Source organism: Phocoena phocoena, chromosome 5 (genome assembly GCF_963924675.1).
Source record: "Phocoena phocoena chromosome 5, mPhoPho1.1, whole genome shotgun sequence".
Lineage (NCBI taxonomy): Eukaryota > Metazoa > Chordata > Mammalia > Artiodactyla > Phocoenidae > Phocoena > Phocoena phocoena.
The window spans coordinates 46,689,150-46,714,305 of NC_089223.1; the positions used below are offsets into that span (position 1 = coordinate 46,689,150).

Sequence of the window (25,156 nt, forward strand, 5' to 3'; positions counted from 1 at the left end):
CACAGTGCTTGCTGAAATAGATGACTCTGGCAGCCGAATGGGGGCTACTTCCCCAGGCCAAGACCTTGGCAGGGAGACCTGTAATCCAGGTGGGAGGTTCTGCTGCTGGTGATCTTGTGTAGTAGTGCTAATAGGACTACCTGAACTCATTGGTGTTCAACCATTTTCGACCCACGAAAAATGGCAGCTTCTTATGCCTCATTCAATAAAGAAAAGGAGAGAATTCAGAATTGCTGATGGATTGGATGGAGGGTGGTGAGAAAGGGGAGGAATCGCAGGTGACTCTGAGGCTACAAACCTCCAAGAGAGAGATGGTGAGTCTGGGTTACATTCTCCCTGAGTTATCGATCTGGACCTCAACATCGACTTAGAACTGAAACTTTAAAAGGCGAGTCTCTCCTTTTGCAAAATATGCCTTTTCTCTCTAGGTGGTGGATATACTGTGGAGTGACCCCATGGCTCAGGAGGGCTGCAAGGCCAACACCATTCGAGGAGGTGGCTGTTATTTTGGGCCTAACGTGACAGAACGGTTGCTACAGAAATACAATCTGCAATTCCTGATCCGCTCGCACGAGTGCAAGCCCGAGGGCTATGAGTTCTGCCACAGCCGCAAGGTGGGCAGGCCTCTGCCATCGCGCAAGAGTGGTCCGGTCCATTTTGCCCTTCCAAGACATGGATAAGCTAAGGCTCTCAGCTCTTCACTATCAGCTGTGCCTCACAGTCGTTATCCACTTGCTATCCACTTGCCCAAAGTAACTAGGTCCTTTACAGTCATTTATCCTTGACTTTTGTAGCCTCTTTAAAACCCCACGTTTGATTGAGGCCACCACTTACCAATACCCTGAGAGGAAAGTGAGGGGCAGATATGGTCCCATTTCATGGATGGAAATATGGCCCAGTGTTTTCCCAGCCACATCTCTATTCTGTCACATTGCTTACTGTCCCAGGTCTCAAACTACACTATAGGGTAACAGGATCTCTGCACTGAGCCCCAGGCAGGCATTCAGGATTGTTTTGTCTCCTAAGAGCATAATTAACATCCTGTCTAAACCTTTGGGCATCTCCAAATCCTACAATGTTTGCTTAGCCTAATGCCCAGAAATACCAACTCTACAGGAGAATTACAGGTTTCCACGCTGAGGAAAAGTTTGACATCAACTAATGTAAGAAATGTTTAACAGGAATGTTAAACAGTTGTATAAGTTTCTTTATCGCAGGACTTCTGAGAGCCTTTAATTTCCTCTATTCATTGTAAATCTCCAAGAAGAGATAACAGTGTCTAGCATTTCCCATTGTCTTGACAATGGAAATTTTTTTCACAGAACATCTCAGCAGGCCCAACACTCCAAAGGAAACCCTGCTGTGAGGCTTCGCACCACCTTTAATAACTGATCTGCCTGCTAGTTGTCGTGGGCATCCCAGTTAATCAGACCTAGCTTGCCTCTGAGTCGAACCAAATGAAGTGTTTTCTATGACCCCTGCTATTTTTGATTGGGATAAAAATGTGAAGAAAACATGTTGTGGATGTCCTATCAGAATTCAAGTTTTTATTACTTGAGTCATAACTCCTGCCCTACTAGCATTGATGATAAAAAAAATAATAAAAAAAAACATAGACGAGATCAAGAAGGAACAGCCACCCCTGAAATTGGGTTGGGCCCTGTAGGGTTGAGGGTGAAGAGTTCTTCAGTGAACCTGAATGCTCGTCTCTTTCCTGTTTTTTCATTTAGGTGTTAACCATCTTTTCTGCCTCCAACTACTACGAAGTCGGCAGTAACAGAGGAGCCTATGTCAAACTAGGGCCGGCCTTGAGCCCACACATTGTGCAATTTCAAGCTAACAAGGCAACCCACACGCTTACCATGAGGCAAAGGCAAGACTTTTCAATGAGTGATTTTCAGAAAGACAGAATTATAGTGTTTGTGGAAACTTTGAAGTGCAAATGTCATTACATTTATCCAAATTCTAAGTCAGAGTTCAAAATTTAGCTGTGTCAGCAGTAGGACCTCGAATAGACATTACAACAGGGCCTCTTCTTTCTCCTCCATATACTCTAAAATCTCCACCTACCCATCATTAATGGAAGGGACAAATTTGCTTCCTGCAGAAATTATTCTCCGTGGGTATGTCTTGGGTGAAATACATATACCAGGCCACTAAATCTTTCCAGGGTCACTCTTCCTTTTTCTTTCATCCTTAAAGCGTTTGTGTTACGCGGTCAACCACAGACAAAGGTTCTTTCACTATCTAGGGATTTAGCAGATAGATTTCAGTGCACACATTTGTTAACAATGCTCCTTTCTTCCTGGGAAGAGAGCATATAATATTACTTAAATGGTTTCTATTGAGATGATTCTGAGTTCTAATCTTAGTTGAGAGCTTACTATACACTAAGTGTTATTGTAAAGAATTTATATATTGTTTCACAATGAGCTTATAAAATACACAGCATTACTAATTTCAGTTTTATAGATGAGATCATTAAGGAACAGAGGTTAAATCAGTGGCCATTGGCCACACAGCTAGTAAGTGGTGAAAGTAAGCCTTGACCCAGACAGTCGTATTTCAGAACCCACATACTTAACAACTCTGCAGTGCTGTTGCCCACTTAGAAGCTGGCCCCGGAGTATATACGCTGCTGAAAGATACAGTTGCAGTGCTGCTGAACAAGCTTCTTTAATTATCAGCCAAACTAAATTAGAAATCAAAACAAAGTCAGCATAGGGACTTCCCCGGCGGCACAGCGGTTAAGAATCCGCCTGCCAATGCAGGGGACATGGGTTCAATCCCTGGTCTGGGAAGATCCCACATGCCGCAGAGCAACTAAGCCCGTGTGCCACAACTACTGAGCCCACGCACCACAACTGCTGGAGCCTGCGCGCCTAGAGCCCGTGCTCCGCAACAAGAGAAGCCACCGCAATGAGAAGCCTGCGCACCGCAACGAAGAGTGGCCCCCACTCGCTGCAACTAGAGAAAGTCCGTGCGCAGCAACAGAGACCCAACACAGGCAAAAATAAATAAAATTTTTTTAAGTGAAATAATGTTATTTTTTTTAAAGTCAGCATAAATCTAGTGGGAAAAGAATACAGGAATATTTAATATCTGCCTTGTATGAGTGCCATAAAAGTGCATTATTTTAAATCACTCGAGTTATTAAATACTCAAGAGTTACTGAACACTCAAGTTTTACACAATCGGAGCCAGCATCATTCAAAAAGAAGTATTATGTGAAAATTTAAGCTCACCAACTGATAGTGAAACCTACTGTGCTACAGAATCCTCTGGAGCTTTATAAAAAATCATTTATTGGAGCCTCATCCCATCCCTCCCAAATTAGAATCTCCAGGGGTGAGCCCCAGGAACCTGGAATACCATGATTCCATGTGATTCAGATGTTCCCACCGCAAAAGGAATCACTGTGGGGAACCCTATAAATAACATGTTTTAATACCATAATTAAAGAACACTCACCTTTTAAAAATATTCACTGATTGCATTAAAGCAAGTACAACATCCCTGAATTTATGCAGAAGTCACTTGTCTAACAATTCCAACTGTTTGGACCACAATAGAGAACTAAGAAGTAAAGAGGAAAATGTCTCTGACAACCATAATGGATGTCTCAGTGTCCATCAACTCAAGATCAAGTGTTTTTCCTAGAGGAACCCTCATTCAGAATCCATTTATTTTTGGTTTAAACCCATGTCTCATGATAATAGTTTAGCCAGCCTGGAGTCCACTTGTCAAGATTGATTTCTGGCCCTACCCCTTACTAGCTATGGGACCTCGGGCTAGTTACTTACACTGTGATAGGCATAATAGTTGTACCTACCTCAGTGGGTGTTGGAGGATTAATCAGATGATCCATGCGGAGCTCAATATGCGCTGCTTGACGTAGGGACAGAGAGCCTTGTGCATCCAGGCAGCTCTCAAGGCCATTGCTATACTCCATCCCTGCATGATAACCATCCATGAGCACAGTTTACCAGAAATAGTTTAAATGCTTTTCAAACCAGTGGTTCTTAAACTTTTAGGGGGTCCCATACTTCTTTTAGCCTCTGATAAGACAACAAACTCACCAGTAAAAGCACATACGCTCACATACCCATGAAATCTGAGATGAATTTTAGGCAGCTCATACTTTTCTGAGGGTTTATGGAGACCATTATGCTAAGTACCTTAAATTTCAAGGAAGACTTGCATCAAACATGATTAAAATGGGGTTTTTTGGTTTGTGTTTTGGCCTTTTTTTTTACTTTTAGCACTTGAAAAGATAGGTTATCTGGTCATCATTTATAGAATGGCTGCTTCCTCAATGACATAGGACAAAGTACATATTTACCTTTTATCTCTTTTTATATTCTTGTTTATTCAACTACAGATATTTATTGAACACATTTTAGGCCAAGTACCATGCCCAGCATTACTCTGTTGACCCAGTAAGCATAAGAAAACTAACTTAGTGATACCTTGTTATTCATAAATCCTGCCTTGTGACTGTTTAATGTAATAATAAATTTCAAGGAAAGCATATGATTATGATAACAGATACCATTTGATGAGTGCTTTCTATGTGCCAGGCTTTCTTCTAAGTGCTTTACATGAATTTACTTATTTAATCTTCACAATAATCCTGTGAGTTAGGTACCATTTTTGTCACTATCTTGCAGATGGAGAAAAAGAGGTACAGTATAATTAGATAACTTTACCACAAAGGTGGTGTTTCTCTAGAACTTCTGCTCTAACCACTGTCCTACACTGGGAAGGACAGCAGCATTCCCCAGACAGATCCTATCTGTGCACAGCAGGGCAAAGCAGGAGAGCATTGGGGAGAAAAAAGAGACGAGCTCTTTGAAGGTTGAGACATTAAGAAAGAGAGAGGAGAAACTTAGTAAAAATCCAAGACTATTTATTCTATACTAATGTTTTAAAATGTTCCTTTTCATCTCCTGTCCCAGGATTAGCAGAGTTGGGGAGTCGGCTCTGAGAGCCCTACGTGAAAAGTTATTTGCCCATTCCTCAGATCTTCTTGTTGAATTTAAGAAGCGTGATAAAGATAAGACTGGTAAGACTACTCAAGTGAAATATTCATAGAGGAGGGCAGCTGGCCAAAAAACCCTCTGTTTCAGGTAATTAGCAAATAAATATTTGTTTAAATGACCAGAAGACCTTTTTGAAGACGTCCTCCCTTATTCAACTTAACCTCCTAGTTATCGTTCCTAAATTCATAAATTCTAAGCTTTTAGAAGAACGTGAACTTAGCTAAATATAAACAAAGCTGGTGAAAAGAAATGGAGTCCAGGGAAGGGTGACAAGGCCAGAACTAAGCAAAAAGAAACAGGGGGACAGGTTACCAGAGTGGGTCCAAGACTAACAAAAGATCAATGATTCGGTTTCTCACTCTTCAGTGTGTGCTTGTCTGTTCCTCGTTCTATTATCCAAGCTGGAAATTTTGTCTTTTCTCAACCCAGTGGAATGTCTAATGGACACTGACTACAATGTAGCCCTATTAAAAAATAGCAGTAACAGTCATAAAATCATAGCACTATCTTTTCGTACACATAGAAATAACCAATGCTATGTATACATGTGTGTGTGTCTGTGTATATGTATTGTGTGTGTGTGTATATATATATATATATATATATATATAGTGTTTTATGATATTATTTACAAGAGTCTTGTGTGACTTCCAGTAGTATTGCCAAATAGATTTGGCAAATAAAAACAGAATGCCTAATTACGTTTGAATTATAGACAACAAATAGTTTTTAAATATAAGTATGTCCCATGCAATATTTGGGACATACTTATAGTCTGTCTGAAAATCAGATCTACTGGGCATCCTGTATTTTATCTGGCAACCCTACTTTCCAGCCAACTCTACCATAACCAAGAAAAACAGTGACAGTACTCATTACTTCTATTATCTACTGATAGTAAGAAGAATGTCAGGATAAAAGATTTGTAGGTGATGAGTCAACAAGTTAGCTCTTTCCTATAGGTCTAATCACCCTGAGTGACTGGGCAGCAGCCGTGGAGTCTGTGTTGCATCTAGGACTGCCATGGCGGATGCTGAGGCCACAGCTGGTGAGCAGCTTGACAGATAACAAGCTGGAGTACAAGTCCTGGCTGAAAAACTTGGCCAAAGAACAATTCAGCCATGAGGTAAGGGTGTGAAAATGGTGGATGAAGGCATACTGTGGACCGTGAAGCCCCTTATGGAGAACTTTGAATCATAAACAACCAAATATTGAGAACCCCAAAAGGAAGATGAATGGAAACAACTATTCGTTGAGTTTCTATGTGTCAGACTTTGTGTTAAGTGACCTACACATATTGCCTCAGTTTATCCTCAAAACCACCTCCAAGAGGTAGGTATAATCAGCACCAACATACCCAAGAGAACACTGGTCACAAGGGTTAGATAACCTGCCTAGGATAATAGAGTTTCTAAGTTATAGAACTAGAACTCAAACCCAGGTCTGACTGATTTCCTTGTCATGATGCTGCTTCCCCTATTTGAAAAGGTATTTGTGGGCTTCCCTGGTGGCGCAGTGGTTGCAAGTCCGCCTGCCGATGCAGAGGACACAGGTTCGTGCCCCGGTCCGGGAAGATCCCACGTGCCGCAGAGCGGCTGGGCCCATGAGCCATGGCCACTGAGCCTGCGCATCCAGAGCCTGTGCTCCGCAGCGGGAGAGGCCACAACAGTGAGAGGCCTGCGTACAAAAAAAACAAAAACAAAAAAACGGTATTTGTTCGGTAAATGCTTATGTGTAATGTATGTGAGGCCTTGGGCTATGTACTTTTTAAAACAAACAGCTTTATTGCAATATAATTCATATATCATGCAGTTCACCCATTTAAAGTGTTCAATGGTTTTTAATATATTTGCAGATATGTGCAACCATCACCATGGTCAATTTTAGAACATTTTCACCATGGACTAGGTACTTCTTAAAGCATCAGATTATTTAGTAGGCTGAAGGGGGCTGGAGTGGAGGGATCATAAAACATCTTCAGGTTCTTTCAAGAGTCTTATTGTCAGGGTTACTTGTGTGTTAATTATCTATTAGGAGAAGCCTAAACATAAAAGATAGAAGGAAAATGAGTTTTTTCTTGCAGAATATACAATCAAGTTTGCTGGAAGCACTGTATCGGAACCGATCCAACCTGGAGACCATTTTTAGGATCATAGACAGTGATCATTCAGGTAAAGGCGCTCGTTATCCTGCCATTTCTGACACAGCAAGTATTTTACCTCCCACCTTTCAGTCTCCTCCCTGATTATTTACCTTTCTACTCAAGCGCTTTTGGAGCAAAATTAGTGGCAGTGCTTATAAATGGGCAGACACTAGGGTAGTATTTGAGCAACATGAGCTGTCCCTACAGAAGAGGGGTTGGGCAGAGAAGAATGAAGACAAACTGAATGAGAACTTCTTATAGGAAGAATTGTAATAGTTATGATATCCCTTATCCCTTCTATCAAAGTAGCCACAAAGGAATGAAGAGTGTCTAGAACAGAAAGGCTTTTGCAATCTTACTCCCAAAGTCTTATTTTTCAAAATTTTAAATTTTTAAATAATTATAGATTCACAAGGAGTTGCAAAAAAATGTCCAGGGAGGTCCTGTATACCCTCACCTGTTTCCTCATTGTTCCAAAGGCCTTTTCAAATATTATTACTTTTTTTGAGATACAATTCACATACCATATAATTTACCCATTTATAACGTGCAGTTCCGTGCTCTTTTAGTGTATTCACAAGCTTGTGTAACTATTATCGCTATCTAATTTTGGAACGTTTTCGTCACCCTAAAAAGAAACCTATACCGATTAGCAGTCACTCCCCATCCCCTGTTCCTTCTCCACCAGTCCCTGGCAACCATTAATCTGCTTTCTGTCTCTATGTATTTGCATGTTATGGACATTTCATATAAATAGACGTGTATGATACATGGCCTTTGGTGTCTGGCTTCTTTCACTTAGCATGTTTTTAAGGTTCACCCACGTTGTAGCACGTATCAGTTTATTTCTTTTTATAGCTGGATAATATTCCATTGTATGGCTATATCACATTTTGTTTATCCATTCATCAGTTGATAGACATTTGGATTTTTTTCCACTTTTTGGCTGTTATGAATAATGTTGTTATGAACATTCATATACAACTTTGTGTGTGAACATATGTTTTCAATTCTCTTGGATGTATTCCCAGGAGTGCAATTGCTGGACCATATGGTAAAATGATGTTTCACTTTTGGGGGAACTGTCAAACTGTTTTTTCACAGTGGCTATACCATTTTACACTCCTACTGACATTGTAAGAGGGTTCCAATTTCTCCACATTCTCACCAACACTTGTTATCCTCCATTAAAAAAAATTTTTTTACAGCCATCCTACTGGGTGTGAAATATCTCATTATGGTTTTGATTTGAATTTCCTTAATAACTAATAATATTGAGCATCTTTTCATGTGCTTATTGGAACTTTGTATATCTCCTTTGAAGAAATGTCTCTTCAAATCCTTAGCCCATCTTTTAATTGGGTTTTCTTTTTATTGTTGAGTTGTAAGAGTTCTTTGTATATATTCTGGATATTAGGCCATGATCAGATATATGGTTTGCAAATATTTTCTCTGACTTTATGGGTTATCTCTTCACCTTTTTGGTAGTGTTTTCTGATGCACAAAAGTTTGTAATTTAAAAAAAGTCCAATTTATTTTTTCTTTTATTGTGTTTTTGGTGTCATATCTAAGAAAAACTAGTAACTGAAGATCATAAGGACTTAACACCTATGTATTCATCCAAGAGTTTTACAGTTTTAGCTCTTACAGTTGGGTCTTTGATCCATTTTGAGTTAATTTTTGTTTGCAGTGCAAGGTAGGGGTCTAGCTTCATTTTTTGACTGTGGATATCCAGTTGTCCCCTACCATCTGTTGAAAAAATTATCCTTTACCTGTTGAATGGTCTTGGAACCCTTGTAAATAGTCAACTGAGGGAATTCCCTGGCTGTCCAGTGGTTAGAACTCCATGCTTTCACTGAGGAGGGCATGGGTTTGCTCCCTGGCTAGGGAACTAAGATCCCACAAGCAACGTGGTACAGCCCAAAAAAAGGGAAAAAAAAAAAAGTCAACTGACCTTAGATGTATAGGTCCAAAACCTTTTTACAAGCAGATTAAATTAGCATATGTTTAGGATGATTTAATGCAGGGTTTCTCAGCAGTGGCATTACTTACATCTTGGCTTGAGTAATTCTTTGTTTTGGTGCACATCCTGTACATTTTAGGGTGTTTAGTAACATCCCTGGCCTTTACCTACTAGATGCAGTAACACCCTACCCCCACCCCAGTCATGACAATCAAAAATGTCGCAAAACATTTCTAAATGTCCCTATAAGGAGAGGAACACTATTGCTTCCCTCTCAGAACCACTGATTAAGTGGTTCAGTGCTATCCTCTTGGGAGTTTAAAGTGGATACTAGGCCTTGGGTGCCTTTGTTTAACAGTAGGAAGCAGGTATCCTTGCAAGAATGTCAGAGGAAATGAGCACTGAAAACTAGACTGACTCGCTAAAGTGACTTGCTTTCTCTGGTAAGGGTTCATTTCACTGGACGAGTTCAGGCAGACTTGGAAGCTGTTCAGCTCTCATATGAACATTGATGTCACAGACGACTGCATCTGTGACCTTGCCCGGAGCATTGACTTCAACAAAGATGGCCACATTGACATCAACGAGTTCCTGGAGGCCTTCCGCCTTGTGGAGCAATCCTGCTCAAAGGGTTATGCATCAGATTGCTGACAAGCCACAAACACTAATAACAGTGACTGCAGCAGCCCAGATAATACACTAAGGCCAGTCTGGTCCCCATCGTCCAAGGTGCCTTGTAAGCAATGCTGAGCTCATTGTGGGAATATCTCCCTTATTCTCCATAGCTTTGTGGAACTTTATGCTGAGAATTTGCCTACCAGTATGCATCAGAATCACCTGTGTATTCAGGTGAATTCTACCAAACATACGAAGAACTTTTACCAACCCTTCTCAAACTCTTCCAAAAGATTCAAGAGGAGCTATGAACATGCTATGAAGCCACCATCATCCTGATACCAAAACCAGACAAAGATACCACCAAAAAAGAAAATTACAGGCTGATATCTTTGATGAATATAGATGCAAAAAGTATCAAAAAAAATTATCAAACTGAATCCAGCAACGCGTAAACAAGATCATACACCACGACCAAGTGGGATTCATCCCAAGTTCACAAGTTTGGTTCAACGTACGCAAATCAGTGTGATACACCACATCAACAAAAGAAAAGACGAAAACCACATAATCATCTCAATACATACAGAAGAAGCATCTGACAAAATTCGACATTCATTCATGATAAAAACTCTTACCAAAATGGATATAGAAGGAACATATCTCAACATAATAAAAGCTATTTATGACAAACCCACAGCCAATATAATACTCAATGGTGAAAAGCTGGAAGACTTACCGTGAATATCTGGAACGAGACAAGGATGCCCACTCTCAACACTTCTGTTCAACATAGTATTGGAAGTCATAGCCAAAGCAATCAGAAAAGAAATAAAAGGTATTCAAATTGGAAGGGAAGAGGTAAAATTGTCATCATATGCAGATGACATGATACCATATATAGAAAACCCTAAAGACTCCACACAAAACCTACTGGAACTGATCAATGAATTCAGCAAGGTAGCAGGATACAAGAGTAACATATAGAAATTGGTTGCATTTCTTTACACCAGCAATGAAATATCAGAAAGGGAATGTAAAAACACAATATGTTTTAAAATCACACCAAAAAAAAAAATACTTAGGAATAAACCTGACCAAGGAGGTGAAAGACTGATATGCTGAGAACTATAAAACATTAATAAAGGAAATTAAAGATGATTCAAAGAAATGAAAGATATCCCATGCTCTTGGCCTGGAAGAATATTGTCCAAATGGCCATACTACCCAAAGCAATCTACAGATTTAATGTGATCCCTATCACATTACCCATGACGTTTTTCACAGAACTAAAACAAATAATCCTAAAATTTATATGGAACCATAAAGACCCTGAATTGCCAAAGCAATCCTAAGGAAAAAGAACAAAAGAGGAGGCTTCCCTGGTGGCGCAGTGGTTAAGAATCTGCCTGCCAATGCAGGGGACACAGGTTTGAGCCCTGGTCCAGGAATATCCCACATGCCATGGAGCAACTAAGTCCGTGAGCCACAACTACTGAGCCTGCATGCCACAACTACTGAAGCTCATGCTCCTAGAGCCTGTGCTGCACAACGAGAGAAGCCACTGCAATGAGAAGCCTGTGCACTGCAACAAAGAGTAGCCCCCACTTGCCGCAACAAGAGAAAAGCCCTCACGCAGCAACGAAGACCCAACACAGCCATAAATAAATAAATAAATAAAAATTTAAAAAGAAAAAAGGAGGAGGCATAACCCTCCCAGACTTCAAACAATACTACAAAGCTACAGTAATCAAAACAGTGTGGTATTGGCACAAAAACAGACATATGGATCAATGGGACAGAATAGAGACCCCAGTAATAAACCCACACACCTATGGTCAATCTTTGACAAAGGAAGCAAGGCTATAAAAAGAGAAAAAGACAGTTTCTTTAGCGAGTGGTGCTTGCTAAGGTGGTTCTTTAGCAAGTCTACAAATAACAAATGCTGGAGAGGGTGTGGAAAAAAGGGAACCCTCCTACACTCTTGGTGGGAATGTAAGTTGGTGCAGCCACTATGGAAAATAGTATGGATGTTCCTCACAAAACTAAAAATAGAATTACCATGTTATCCAGCGATCCCACTCCCTGGGCATATATCCAGACAAAACTATAATTTAAAAAGATACATGCACCCCTACGTTCATAGCAGCATTATTCATAATAGCCAAGACATGGAAACAACCTAAATGTCCATCGACAGATGAATGGATAAAGAAGATGTGGTACATATATACAATGGAATACTACTCAGCCATAAAGAAGAGGGAAATAATGCCATTTGCAGCAACATGGATGCAACTGGAGATTATCATACTAAGTGAAGTAAGTCAGAAAGAGAAAGACAAATACCATATGATATCACTTATATGTGGAATCTAAAATATGGCACAAATGAACCTATCTATGAAACAGAAACAGAATCACAGATATAGAGAACAGACCTGTGGTTGCCAAAAGGATGGGAGAGAAGGGGAGGGATGGACTGCGAGTTTGGGGTTAGTAGATGCAAACTATTACTTACAGAATTGATAAACAACAAGGTCCTATTGTATAGCACAGGGAACTATATTCAGTATCCTGGGATAAACCATAATGGAAAATAATATAAAAAAGAATGTATATATGTGTATAGCTGAGTTACTTTGCTCTACAGAACAAATGAACACAATATTATAAATCAAATATACTTCAATAAAAAATAATAATCACCTGTGTATTTGGGGGTGGGGATGAGGTTAGAGTGTTTCTGCATACTTTTAAATACATAGGTGCCCTATCCCATTTCAGAATTTTCGCAAGGTAGGTATAAGTATTTTAAAATTCTGAAGTCTATCTCAATTAAGAACCACTGATAATTCAACCCCTTCATTGTATACCTTTTATTTATTGTTTTTATAATGTCTTATTGGTAAAGGAAAGTTGTGAAAAATTGTTTGTGTAATCCCATGACCCAAACATATGGATTCTTTTCATTATTTACTTTTTCTTGTTAAAACTAAAATGTTTATATAATTTAATGTTCTGCTTTTGTTTTATAAATTGACATCTGTGTTGTTACATACTCTTCATGATTATTCCTTTAATGGCTGCATAATATCAAATAGATGCAATATAATCTATTCAGCCATGCTCCAATTGTTAAACATGTATATTGTTTCCAGTTTTTAATTATTATAAATAATACTGTGGTTAATAACTTTGCGCACATAGCTTGTTTCATAAAAAGCTCTTGAATTGTACATTTTCTTAGGCTAGACTCCCAGGAATCAGATTACTTTGTCAAATGTTGGAGAGTCTATAAAAAGATTTACTGTAAGGCTCATATGATTATGGCAGCTGAGAAGTTCCAAGATCAGCAGTCAGCAAACTGGAGACCCCGGAGAGTTGATGGTGTGGTTCCAGTCTGAGTCTGAAGGCAGGAGAAGACCGATATTCCAGCTTAAAGACTGTCAAGCAGAGAGAAAGAATTTTTTCTTACTCAGCCTTTTTTTTGGACTTTTTTTTATACAGCAGGTTCTTATTAGTCATCAACTTTATACACATCAGTATATACATGTCAATACGTTTGTTCTCTACATCTGTGTCTCAACTTCTGCCCTGCAAATCGGTTCATCTGTACCATTTTTCTAGGTTCCACATACATGCGTTAATAGACGATATTTGTTTTTCTCTTTCTGACTTACTTCACTCTGTATGACAGTCTCTAGATCCACCCACGTCTCAAAAAATGACTCAATTTCGTTCCTTTTTATGGCTGAGTAATATTCCATTGTATATATGTACCACATCTTCTTTATCCATTCGTCTGTCGATGAGCATTTAGGTTGCTTCCATGACCTGGCTATTGTAAATAGTGCTGCAATGAACATTGGGGTGCATGTGTCTTTTTGAATTATGGTTTTCTCTGGGTATATGCCAGTAGTGGGATTTCTGAGTCATATGGTAATTCTATTTTTAGTTTTTTAAGGAACCTCCATACTGTTCTCCATAGTGGCTGTATCAATTTGCATTCCCACCAACAGTGCAAGAGGGTTCCCTTTTCTCCACACCCTCTCCAGCATTTGTTGTTTGTAGATTTTCTGATGATGCCCATTCTAACTGGTGTGAGGTGATACCTCATTGTAGTTTTGATTTGCATTTCTGTAATAATTAATGATGTTGAGCAGCTTTTCAGGTGCTTCTTGGCCACCTGTATATCTTCTTTGGAGAAATGTCTATTTAGGTCTTCTGCCCATTTTTTTTTTTTAAACCAGGGCCAATTTTATTTTTATTTATTTATGGCTGTGTCGAGTCTTCGTTTCTGTGCGAGGGCTTTCTCTAGTTGTGGCAAGTGGGGGCTGCTCTTCATCACGGTGCGTGGGCCTCTCACTATCACGGCCTCTCTTGTTGCAGAGCACAGGCTCCAGGGGCGCAGGCTCAGTAATTGTGGCTCACGGGCCCAGGTGCTCCGTGGCATGTGGGATCTTCCCAGACCAGGGCTCAAACCCATGTCCCCTGCATTGGCAGGCAGATTCTCAACCATTGTGCCACCAGGGAAGCCCCCTTGTGCCCATTTTTGGATTAGGTTGTTTGTTTTTTCAATATTGAGCTGCATGAGCTGTTTATATATTTTGGAGATTAATCCTTTGTTAATTCATTTGCAAATATTTCCCCTCATTCTGAAGGTTGTCTTTTCGTCTTCTTTATGGTTTCCTTTGCTATGCAAAAGCTTTGAAGCTTCATTAGGTCCTATTTGTTTATTTATGTTTTTATTTCCATTACTCTAGGAGGTGGATCAAAAAAGATTTTGCTCTGATTTATGTCCAAAAGTGTTCTTCCTATGTTTTCCTCTAAGAGTTTTATAGTGTCCGGTCTTACAGTTAGGTCTCGAAACCATTTTGAGGTTTTTTTTTGTATGGTGTTAGGGAGTGTTCTAATTTCATTCTTTTACATGTAGCTGTCCAGTTTTCCCAGCACCACTTATTGAAGAGACTGTCTTTTCTCCATTGTATATCCTTGCCACCTTTGTCATAGATTAGTTGACCATCAGTGAGTGTGTTTATCTCTGGGCTCTCTATCTTGTTCCATTGATCTATGTTACTGTTTTTGTACAAGTACAATATTGTCTTGATGACTGTAGCTTTCTAGTAAAGTCTGAAGTAAGGGAGTCTGATTCCTCCAGCTCTGTTTTTCTCCCTCAAGACTGCTTTGGCTATTCGGGGTCTTATGTGTCTCCATACAAATTTTAAGATTTTTTGTTCTAGTTCTGTAAAAAATGCCATTGGTAATATGATAGGGATTGCATTGAATCTGCAGATTGCTTTGGGTAGTACAGTCATTTTCACAATATTGATTCTTCCAATCCAAGAACATGGTGTATCTCTCCATCTGTTGGTATCATCTTTAACTTCTTTCATCAGTGTCTTATAGTTTTCTGCATACAGGTCTTTTGTCTCCTTAGGTAGGTTTATTCCTAGGTATTTTATTCTTTTTGTTGCAATGGTAAATGGGAGTGTTTCCTTAATTTCTCTTTCAGATTTTTCATCTTTAGTGTATAGGAATGCAAGAGATTTCTTGGCACTAGTGTTGTATCTTCAAATTTAGCACATTCATTGATTAGCTCTAGTAGCTTTCTGGTGGCATCTTTAGGATTCTCTATGTATAGTATCATGTCATCTGCAAACAGTGACAGTTTTCCTTCTTTTCTGATGTGGATTCCTTTTTATTTCTTTTTCTTCTCTGATTGCTGTGGCTAAAACTTCCAAAACTATGTTGAATAATAGTGGTGAGACTGGACATCCTTGTCTTGTTCCTGAACTTAGAGGAAATGCTTTCAGTTTTTCACAATTGAGAATCATGTTTGCTGTGGGTGTGTTGCATATGGCCTCTATTATGTTGAGCTACGGTCCCTCTATGCCCACTTTCTGGAGAGTTTTTATCATAAATGGGTGTTGAATTTTGTCAAAAGCTTTTTCTGCATCTATTGAGATGATCATAAGGTTTTTATTCTTCAATTTGTTAATATGGTGTATCAACATTGATTGATATGCATCTATCGAAGAATCCTTGCATCCCTATAATAAACCCCACTCAATCATGGTGTATGATCCTTTTAATGTGCTGTTGGATTCTGTTTGCTAGTATTTTGTTGAGGAATTTTGCATCTATATTCATCAGTGATATTGGTCTGTAATTTTCTTTTTTTGTAGTATCTTTGTCTGGTTTTGGTATCAGGGTGATGGTGGCCTTATAGAATGAGTGTGGGAGTGTTCCTTCCTCTGCAATTTTTTGAAAGAGTTTGAGAAGGATGGGTGTTAGCTCTTCTCTAAATGTTTGAATGAATTCCCCTGTGAAGCCATCTGGTCCTGGACTTCTGTTTGTTGGAATATTTTTAATCACAGTTTCAATTTCACTTACTTGTGATTGTTCTGTTCATATTTTCTATTTCTTCCTGGTTCAGTCTTGGAAGGTTATACCTTTCTAAGAATTTGTCCATTTCTTCCAGGTTGTCCATTTTATTGGCATAGAGTTGCTTGTACTAGTCTCTTAGGATGCTTTGTATTTCTGCAGTGTGTGTTGTAACTTCTTTTTCATTTCTAATTTTCTTGATTTGAGTCCTCTCCCTCTTTTTCTTGATCAGTCTGGCTAATGATTTATCAATTTTGTTTATCTTCTCAAATAACCAGCTTTTAGTTTTATTGATCTTTGCTATTGTTTTCTTTGTTTCTATTTCATTTATTTCTACTATGATCTTGATTTCTTTCCTTCTGCTAACTTTGGGTTTTGTTTGTTCGTCTTTCTCTAGTTCCTTTAGGTGTAAGGTTAGATTGTTTATTTGAGATTTTTCTTGTTTCTTGAGGTAGGATTGTATAGCTATAAACTTCCCTCTTAGAACTGCTTTTGCTACATCCCATAGGTTTTGGATCACCGTGTATTCATTGTCATTTGTCTCTAGGTATTTTTTGATTTCCTCTTTGATTTTTCAGTGATCTCTTGGTTATTTAGTAACGTATTGTTTAGCCTCCATGTGTTTCTGTTTTTAAATTTTTTTCCCCTGTAATTCATCTCTCATCTCATAGTGTTGTGGTCAGAAAAGATGCTTGATATGGTTTCAATTTTCTTAAATTTACTGAGGCTTGATTTGTGACCCAAGATGTGATCTATCCTGGAGAATGTTCCGTGCACACTTGAGAAGAAAGTGTAATCTGCTGTTTTTGGATGGAATGTCCTATAAATATCAATTAAATCTATCTGGTCTATTGTGTCATTTAAAGCTTCTGTTTCCTTATTTTCATTTTGGATGATCTGTCCATTGGTGTAAGTGAGGTGTTAAAGTCCCCCACTATTATTGTGTTACTGTTGATTTCCTCTTTTAGAGCTGTTAGCAGTCACCTTATGTATTGAGGTGCTCGTATGTTGGGTGCATATAATTGTTATATCTTCTTCTTGGATTGATCCCTTTATCATTATGTAGTGTCCTTCCTTGTCTCTTGTCACATTCTTTATTTTAAAGTCTATTTTATCTGATATGAGTATTGCTTCTCCAGGTTTCTTTTGATTTCCATTTTCATGGAATACCTTTTTCCATCACCTCACTTTCAGTCTGTATGTGTCCCTAGGTCTGAAGTGGATCTCTTGTAGACAGCATATATATGGGTCTTGTTTTTGTCTCCATTCAGCAAGCCTGTGTCTTTTGGTTGGAGCATTTAATCCATTAACATTTAAGGTAATTATCAATATGTATGTTCCTATGACCATTTTCTTAATTGTTTTGGGTTTGTTTTTATAGGTCCTCTTCTTCTCTTGTGTTTCCCACATAGAGAAGTTCCTTTAGCATTTGTTGTAGAGATGCTTTGGTGGTGCTGAATTCTCTTAGCTTTTGCTTGTCTGTAAAGTTTTGATTTCTCCATCGCATCTGAATAATAGAGTAGAGTAATCTTGGTTGTTGGTTCTTCCCTTTCATCACTTTAAGTATATAATGCCACTCCCTTCTGGCTTGTAGAGTTTCTGCTGGGAAATCACCTGTTAACCTTATGGGAGTTCCTTTGTATGTTATTTGTCCTTTTTCCCTTGCTGCTTTCAATAATTTTTCTTTGTCTTTAACTTTTGCCAATTTGATTACTATGTGTCTTGGCATGTTTCTCCTTGGATTTATCCTGTATGGGACTCGCTGCACTTCCTGGACTTGGGTGGCTATTTCCTTTCCCATGTTAGGGAAGTTTTCGACTATAATCTCTTCAAATATTTTCTCAGGTCCTTTCTCTGTCTCTTCCCCTTCTGGGACCCCTATAATGCGAATGTTGTTGCATTTAATATTGTCCCTGAGGTCTCTTATGCTGTCTTCATTTGTTTTCATTCTGTTTTCTTTATTCTGTTCCACAGCAGTGCATTACACCATCCTGTCTTCCAGGTCACTTATCCGTTCTTCTGCCTCAGTTATTCTGCTATTGATTCCTTCTAGTGTAGTTTTCATTTCAGTTATTGTATTGTTCATCTCTGTTTGTTCCTTAATTCTTCTAGATATTGTTAAACATTTCTTGCATCTTCTCGATCTTTGCCTCCATTCTTTTTCTGAGGTCCTGGATCATCTTCACTATTATTATTTTGAATTCTTTTTCTGGGTGTTTGCCTATCTCCACTTCATTTAGTTGTTTTTCTGGGGTTTTATGTTGTTCCTTCATCTGGTACATAGCCCTCTGCCTTTTCATCATGTCTCTCTGTGAATGTGGTTTTTTTCCACAGGCTCCAGGTTTGTAGTTCCTCTTGCTTCTGCTGTCTGCCCTCTGGTGGATGTGGCTATCTAAGAGGCTTGTGCAAGTTTCCTGATGGGAGGGACTGGTGGTAGGTAGAGTTGATTGTTGCTCTGGTGGGCAGAGCTCAGTAAATCTTTAATCTGCTTGACTGCTGAGGGTGGGGCTGGGTTCCCTCCCTGTTGGTTGTTTGGCCTGAGGCAACCCAACACTAGAGCCTACCTGGGCTCTTTGGTGGGGCTAATGGCAGACTCTGGGAAGGCTCATGCTAAGGTGTACTTCCCGGAACTTCTGCTGCCAGTGTCCTTGTCCCCACAGTGAGCCACAACCATGTCCCGCCTCTGCAGGAGACCCTCCAACACTAGCAGGTAGGTCTGGTTCAGCCTCCCCTGGGGTCACTGCTCTTTCCCCTGTCCCGATGCACACACTACTTTGTGTGTGCCCTCCAAGAGTGGAGTCTCTGTCTCCCCCAGTCCTGTTGAAGTCCTGCAATCAGATCCCACTAGCCTTCAAAGACTGATTCTCTAGGAATTCCTCCTCCCGTTGCTGGACCCCCAGGTTGGGAAGCCTGACGTGGGGCTCAGAACCTTCACTCCAGTGGGTGGACTTCTGTGGTATAAGTGTTCTCCAGTCTGTGAGTCACCCACCCAGCAGTTACGGGATTTGATTTTACTGTGATTGCGCCCCTCCTACCGTCTCATTGTGGCTTCTCCTTTGTCCTTGGATGTGGGGTGTCTTTTTTGGTGAGTTCCAGTGTCTTCCTGTCGATGATTGTCCAGCAGCTAGTTGTGATTCTGGTGTTCTCACAAGAGGGAGTGAGAGCACGTCCTTCTACTCCGCCATCTTCATTCTTGCATGATATTTTTATTTCCGAGTAAAAAATTATAGGTTGCTGTCTAATACGGTTGCCATGAGCCACATGTGGCTGCTGAGTACTTGAAACACGATGACTCCAAGTGTAGAGAGGCTTGCTTTTGTTGGCTCCTGGGACATGCTGAGCTTTCCCCTGCTTGAGTCTCGCACTGCTGAAAGTCCTTTGCTGTGATGGTGATTGGCTCTGGTTCAGCTCACCTCCTCAGAGAGGCTGCTCCTGTCCCCAGGCACCAGAGGGACTGTTGACTGTATCACCCTTTGCTCTGGGGCTTGCTGATGATGGGCAAGGGGCCCTGGAAGGAGGGTCCAGATGGAGCGGCCCCACTGGAAGGCCCGAGAGTGTCTGACGGGGTTCGTGGCCTGTGCAGAGGGGTGATTGCGAGGTCGTGAGAAATGGCTGGACTGCCCTGGGACCGTGCAGAGTTGCAAGGCACCGGGAGGCCGGGCGACGGCTGCACAGGACCTCAGGGAGAGGGCGAGCTCGGAAGGGCGCCTCCGGGCCAGTGGTTCTAAGTTAACATCAAGGTCTGCCGGTTCGTGGTAGCCGCAGCACCCACGGTGGTCCCCCACCCAACTGTGGCCCAGGCCACCACTTTCCAGGTGCCCTCCGGAACTGCCTAGCCCACGAGGAGGGTCATTCTCGTCCCAATGAGTCACCTGGACTCGGGCAAGGGGCCCGGCCCAAGGTCACAGAGCCAGCCAGTGAAGGAGGTGGATTCGAACCCGGAGCCGGGCCAATGTTACCGGGCCTTTCTCGGCGGGCCAGAGCCGAGGCTGCCCACCCGGCATATCCCAGGGACTGGACTGGCTTGCGGACCCAGTGGCGGGGGCACGGAGCGCTGGGGCATCTGGGAGCCTATCAAAGAGCTCAGCCTTTTATTCTATTCAGGACTTAAATGAATTGGATGAGGCCCACCCACACTGGGGAGGCCAATCTGCTTTACTCGGTCTACTGATTCAGATGTTAATCTCATCCAGAAGCCCCCTCACAGATATACCCAGAAATAATATTTAACCAAGTATCTTGGCACCCCGTGGCCAAGTTGACACATAACATTAATCATCACAGGTGTGAACATTTTAACGACAGATTGCTTTCCAGGATGAAGCATAGTTGTTTCACTAAAAACTCACGACCTTAGAGTACAGTCATTTCTAACTTTTGCTAAAGGCAAACAATGGTGTTTCCTTGCTATTTTAATATGCATTTCTTTGATTAGCATCTGCCCTGCCTCATTTGTAAAGTAAGGAAATTGAGGTCCAGCTGGGTATGTAATCTAGTTAATGACACAACCAAGACCAGAACCCTTGATCCCTCGCTCCATCCACTGTCCTTTCCAGTTTTTTCAGGACAAACTAGGTTTGTTTGGTTTGACTATAAACAATCCGTTTCTCCTGCCCTCTTTTCTTGTTTGGCAAACACACCCTGAAGTGACCCCGGCCCCCAGTGATATCCTGCCTCCTGGTGGCCACACCTTTGTGTGTTTCCCCTCTCCATGTGTTGCAGGCAGGACCTGTGACTTGCTTTTGAGCAGTAGTATACGGCAAAGGTGATGGGGTGTTACTCCTGTGATTATACTACATTATATAAAATCCCATGTTAGTAGAGTGGAACAGGAGATTCTCTGCTGGCTTGAGGAAACAAGCAGCCATGTTGAGGGAACCCACATGACAAGGAACTTTGGGTGTCCTGTAGGATCTGCAGACAGCTTCCAACTGATGGCTATGAAAAGCCAGGGCCTTCTCTCATACAAGGAAATAAATTTTGCAAACAACCTGACTTAGCTTGGAAGCAGCTTCTTCCGGATGTAGTTGAGCCTCCCAGTGAGAAGGCCTCCTGGCCAACACCTAGACTGCAGGCTTGTGAGACCCTGAGCTGAAGATCCAGTAAAGCTGTGCCCAGACTCTTGACCCACAGAAACTGTGAGCTAATAAATGTGTGTTGTTTTAATCCACTCCGTTTGTGGTTATTTGTTTCACAGCATAGAAAACCAACACACTGTGCTTCCTGGAAAACTTTTCATTTTCTTATTCCATTACTCCAGAAAAGTGAGTACAGTCTGGAGAAAAGTTCAGATATTTTAGTGAATACATATGGCCCATGTGTTTACCTTGCCTGATTCATTAACTGAGAGACCAAGTATACCAAAGAATTCACATTTATATCTGTCTGACATATCTCCTGAAAACAGTTAAAACTCAGCAAATGAAGTATGTGTTGTTCCCCCCACCCCCACCCCTTCTTTGTGATTAAAGGTAAACAAGGACTCTGAGGCTTCAAAATAACTCAGAGAGGATGAGTTAGAGCCCTGGGGGGTTACTATGTATAGGAATATATTGTGGAGAGGAGCCCCTGAAGACCGTCACTCCAACCAAAGGCAAGGGTGGGGCTTATAAAGGCAAAAGCCACAAAGCTTCACAAGGTAACATGATGGGTCAGTTTAAACAAGTCCTTGGCTTGTCAGTTCAGGATTGGTTGGTTGTAGTGAGGCTTGGAGTGTCAACGGCTGAACTCCGAGTTCCTTCCTTGAGTCTAGATAGCATAGTCACAGGTTCACATCAGGCTCTTCTCACTCTGATCAGTTTTCTGGGAAGCAAGTTTCTCTGGCTCCTTCTTCAGGGGCCCTCACTGCTGTTTACACCTTTCAGGCTCTGTGTTCTGTGGGCAAGTCCTATTTGCACCACTCAAGGCTCAGAGAAAATTTCCTTTATCAATTTGCATAGTGAATTAATAGGCGGTTGGTTTCAAGGGAGTTTTAATTTAAAAGGAAGTTTTTAATTGCTCTAGGAAGAAATAGCAAAATCATGACTGGAATCCAGTGATTTAGCCTTAACTGCTCATTAAAATCATCTGGGGAGCTTTTAAAACATAGGATGCCTGTGACCCCACTCCAGAACAATTAAATCAAAATCTCTGAGTAAGAGGCCGTGCTATCAGAATGTTTTAAAGGTTCTCCAGGTGATTCTAACTCCAATACTGCGTATACTGCGTATCTAATTGGTTTACCCTGCAATAGGGAAGGGTGATTATTTGCTAAGACATTAACCGCTACTCGTACTAGTGTAACTGTAAGTATAGGAGGCCAATTCAGAAACCTAACATTTTCAGATTTAGATGAGGAAACTGCTAAATAACCCCCAATAGTATTACCAGACACAAGGAAGCCTTGTGTCAGACGGAACATATATACTTCTCCACTTGGATATTTAATGGGCATCTCAAAACGTAACATTTCCAAAATAATATATTCCCCCCAAAATCTATTCCTTTCATGATCTTTCCCAGCTGATTAAATGTCAGTTTCATTCCACCAGTTTCTTAGGCAAAAGACAAACAAAAACACACACCTGTTTTTCTTGTTTCCCACAACCGATCCTTCAGCAAATCTTGTTGACTCTACCTTCAAAACACGTCCAGAGTTGAACCCCTTCTTACTCCTCCACTGCTACCTCCCTAGTCTAAACCATATGATTTCTCACCAGTCTCCCCACTTCTTCCCTTACTTGTATTGCAGTGATTCTCAAAGTTTTTGATCACAGGATCCCTTTATGCTGTTAAAAATGATTGAAGATCCCAAAGAGCTTTTGTTTATGTATGTTTACTGTATTAGAAATTGAAACTGAGAAATATTTTACTTATCAATCATTTTAAAATAAAAGCTATACTTATGTTAATACAAATAACATATTTTAAAATTTTTTATTTTGCAATAATTAGAGACTCAGAAGAAGTTGAAAAATAATGCCAAGAGATCCCAGGTTTCCATCACCCACCTTCCCTCAGTGGTGACATCTTACTTAACCACAGTACATTATCAAAACCAAATTGATAATAAATAGCATATTTTAAAGAAGATTAATTATATATCCCTACAACAATCAAAATTCCATGAAAAGCATGGCATTTTTACATATTTCCAAATCTCTTTAATATCTGGCTTAATTGAAGACAGCTGGATTCTCATAACTGCTTCTGCAGTCAATCTGCCATGAAATGTTTTGTTGGCTGAAGTATATGAAAAAAATCTAGCCTCATACGGATATATATTGATAGTTGAAAAAGGATGGACTGTTTTAATAGCCTTTTCAGATAACTGTGGATATTCTTCTTTGATACTATGCCAAAAATTGACAAATGGTAGTTCTTAAAGGTTAGTATAAATGGGGAATTTGAAACCATGTCAATAAACGTTTCATGCTGTCAATACTATACAGGCAAAGACCACCAGGAACATACCTATAATTGAACAAAGTTAGGTTTGCTGAATGTTCCAGGCCAGCTAATGGCAGCCACAGCTGATAACACATGGAGCAGAAGAACCACCCAGCTGAGCTCAGTTAATCACAGAATTGTGAAATATAATAAATAGTTATTGTTGTTTAAAGCCACTAACTTTTGGGATAATTGGTTATCCAGCAATAGATAACCCAAGACATTTGACAATCCCAGGAATTAAAGTTTCACCATGTCAGTCCATGAAGGATAGTGTCCGAAAGGGCTCATACTTCCCAGAAACATTATTTTCTAAGAATATACTAACAGTCTTTCCCTATTGCGGGATTTTTGACATATCTTCAAGTTATAAATATTTTGGAGGTTTGTTTTCTAAGCAATTACTACTGCTGCTGGACAGAGAACTCACATGCGGTTATAATTAGGGTTCTATAAATCTCTAACAATCGTTGCTTCAAATTTGAATGTTTATTTCTGTAGAACTCAAAACCCCCTTTTACCCTTGTTTTAATGATTAAAACAAAGTCATAAATTTCTTAATCTTTGGGTTAGTATCTTGAAATATTTCCCAGGCACAGACTTCAGACACTAAACATAACCTCAAAACCACTTCTCAGGGGCTTCCCTGGTGGCGCAGTGGTTGAGAGTCCGCCTGCCAATGCAGGGGACACGGGTTCGAGCCCTGGTCTGGGAAGATTCCACATGCCGCGGAGCAACTAGGCCCGTGAGCCACAACTACTGAGCCTGAGCACCTGGAGCCTGTGCTCCGCAACAAGAGAGGCCGCGATAGTGAGAGGCCCACGCACCGCGATGAAGAGTGGCCCCCGCTTGCCACAGCTAGAGTAAGCCCTCACACAGAAACGAAGACCCAACACAGCCATAAATTAATTAATTAATTAATTTAAAAAAAACACAAAAAATACCCCACTTCTCAGGCAGGTGTGCGCTGGCACTGCTCCCAGAGGCAGCTTAGTTCTGTTTTCAGAGAGATGTACATGTTGGAAAGTTTTCCCTTGTATCAAACATCAGCCTGGTATGAGGGTCTGGAGTCAGAAGACATGGATTTTGATTCCCAGCTATGGGATCTGGGAGGTCATCTGAGCTCCCTGCCGTCCTGCTCTTTAGGAGGCTGGGGCCATAAACACCCACACAGGTGTGTTGATTCTGGGGGCTAATAAACACAAAATCAGAAACACAGAATTGTCTTGACCGAGCCCTCTTCTTGGTCTGAAACTATAGGACACAGGGCTGAATCTCTATTACTGACCAATTATAAATCATTTTATTTTTTTCCCAGCTGAAGATAATTTTAGGTGTTCATTTTTTGTAAACATTATTATATTTTAATTTTAACTATTTCAAATGTACTCACTTGGATTTTTTTCTTTTTTTCTGAAGTTGTTTTTATGGAATCTTACATTTATGGCAAAGGATACTGATTTTTCAATTACAGCATTGAGGTAGTGTTTTCTTTTAAAATAAGAGTCCAGGGACTTGCCTGGCAGTCCAGCAGTTAAGACTCTGTGCTTCCAATGCAGGGGGCGTGGGTTCCATCCC

The 25,156-nt window shown here is 40.5% G+C and overlaps 1 protein-coding gene across 1 annotated transcript in view; it reads left to right on the forward strand.

Annotated features, from left to right (window-relative positions):
- PPEF2 (protein phosphatase with EF-hand domain 2) overlaps nt 1–9,799 on the forward strand; it is a 30,989-nt gene extending 21,190 nt beyond the window's left edge. The window contains exons 11-16 of the mRNA XM_065877763.1: nt 429–614; nt 1,731–1,873; nt 4,959–5,065; nt 6,005–6,168; nt 7,126–7,213; nt 9,597–9,799. Coding sequence (XP_065733835.1) covers nt 429–614; nt 1,731–1,873; nt 4,959–5,065; nt 6,005–6,168; nt 7,126–7,213; nt 9,597–9,799 — 891 coding nt within the window. The remainder of the gene's footprint in view (nt 1–428; nt 615–1,730; nt 1,874–4,958; nt 5,066–6,004; nt 6,169–7,125; nt 7,214–9,596) is intronic.
- Nucleotides 9,800–25,156: the final 15,357 nt, after the last annotated feature.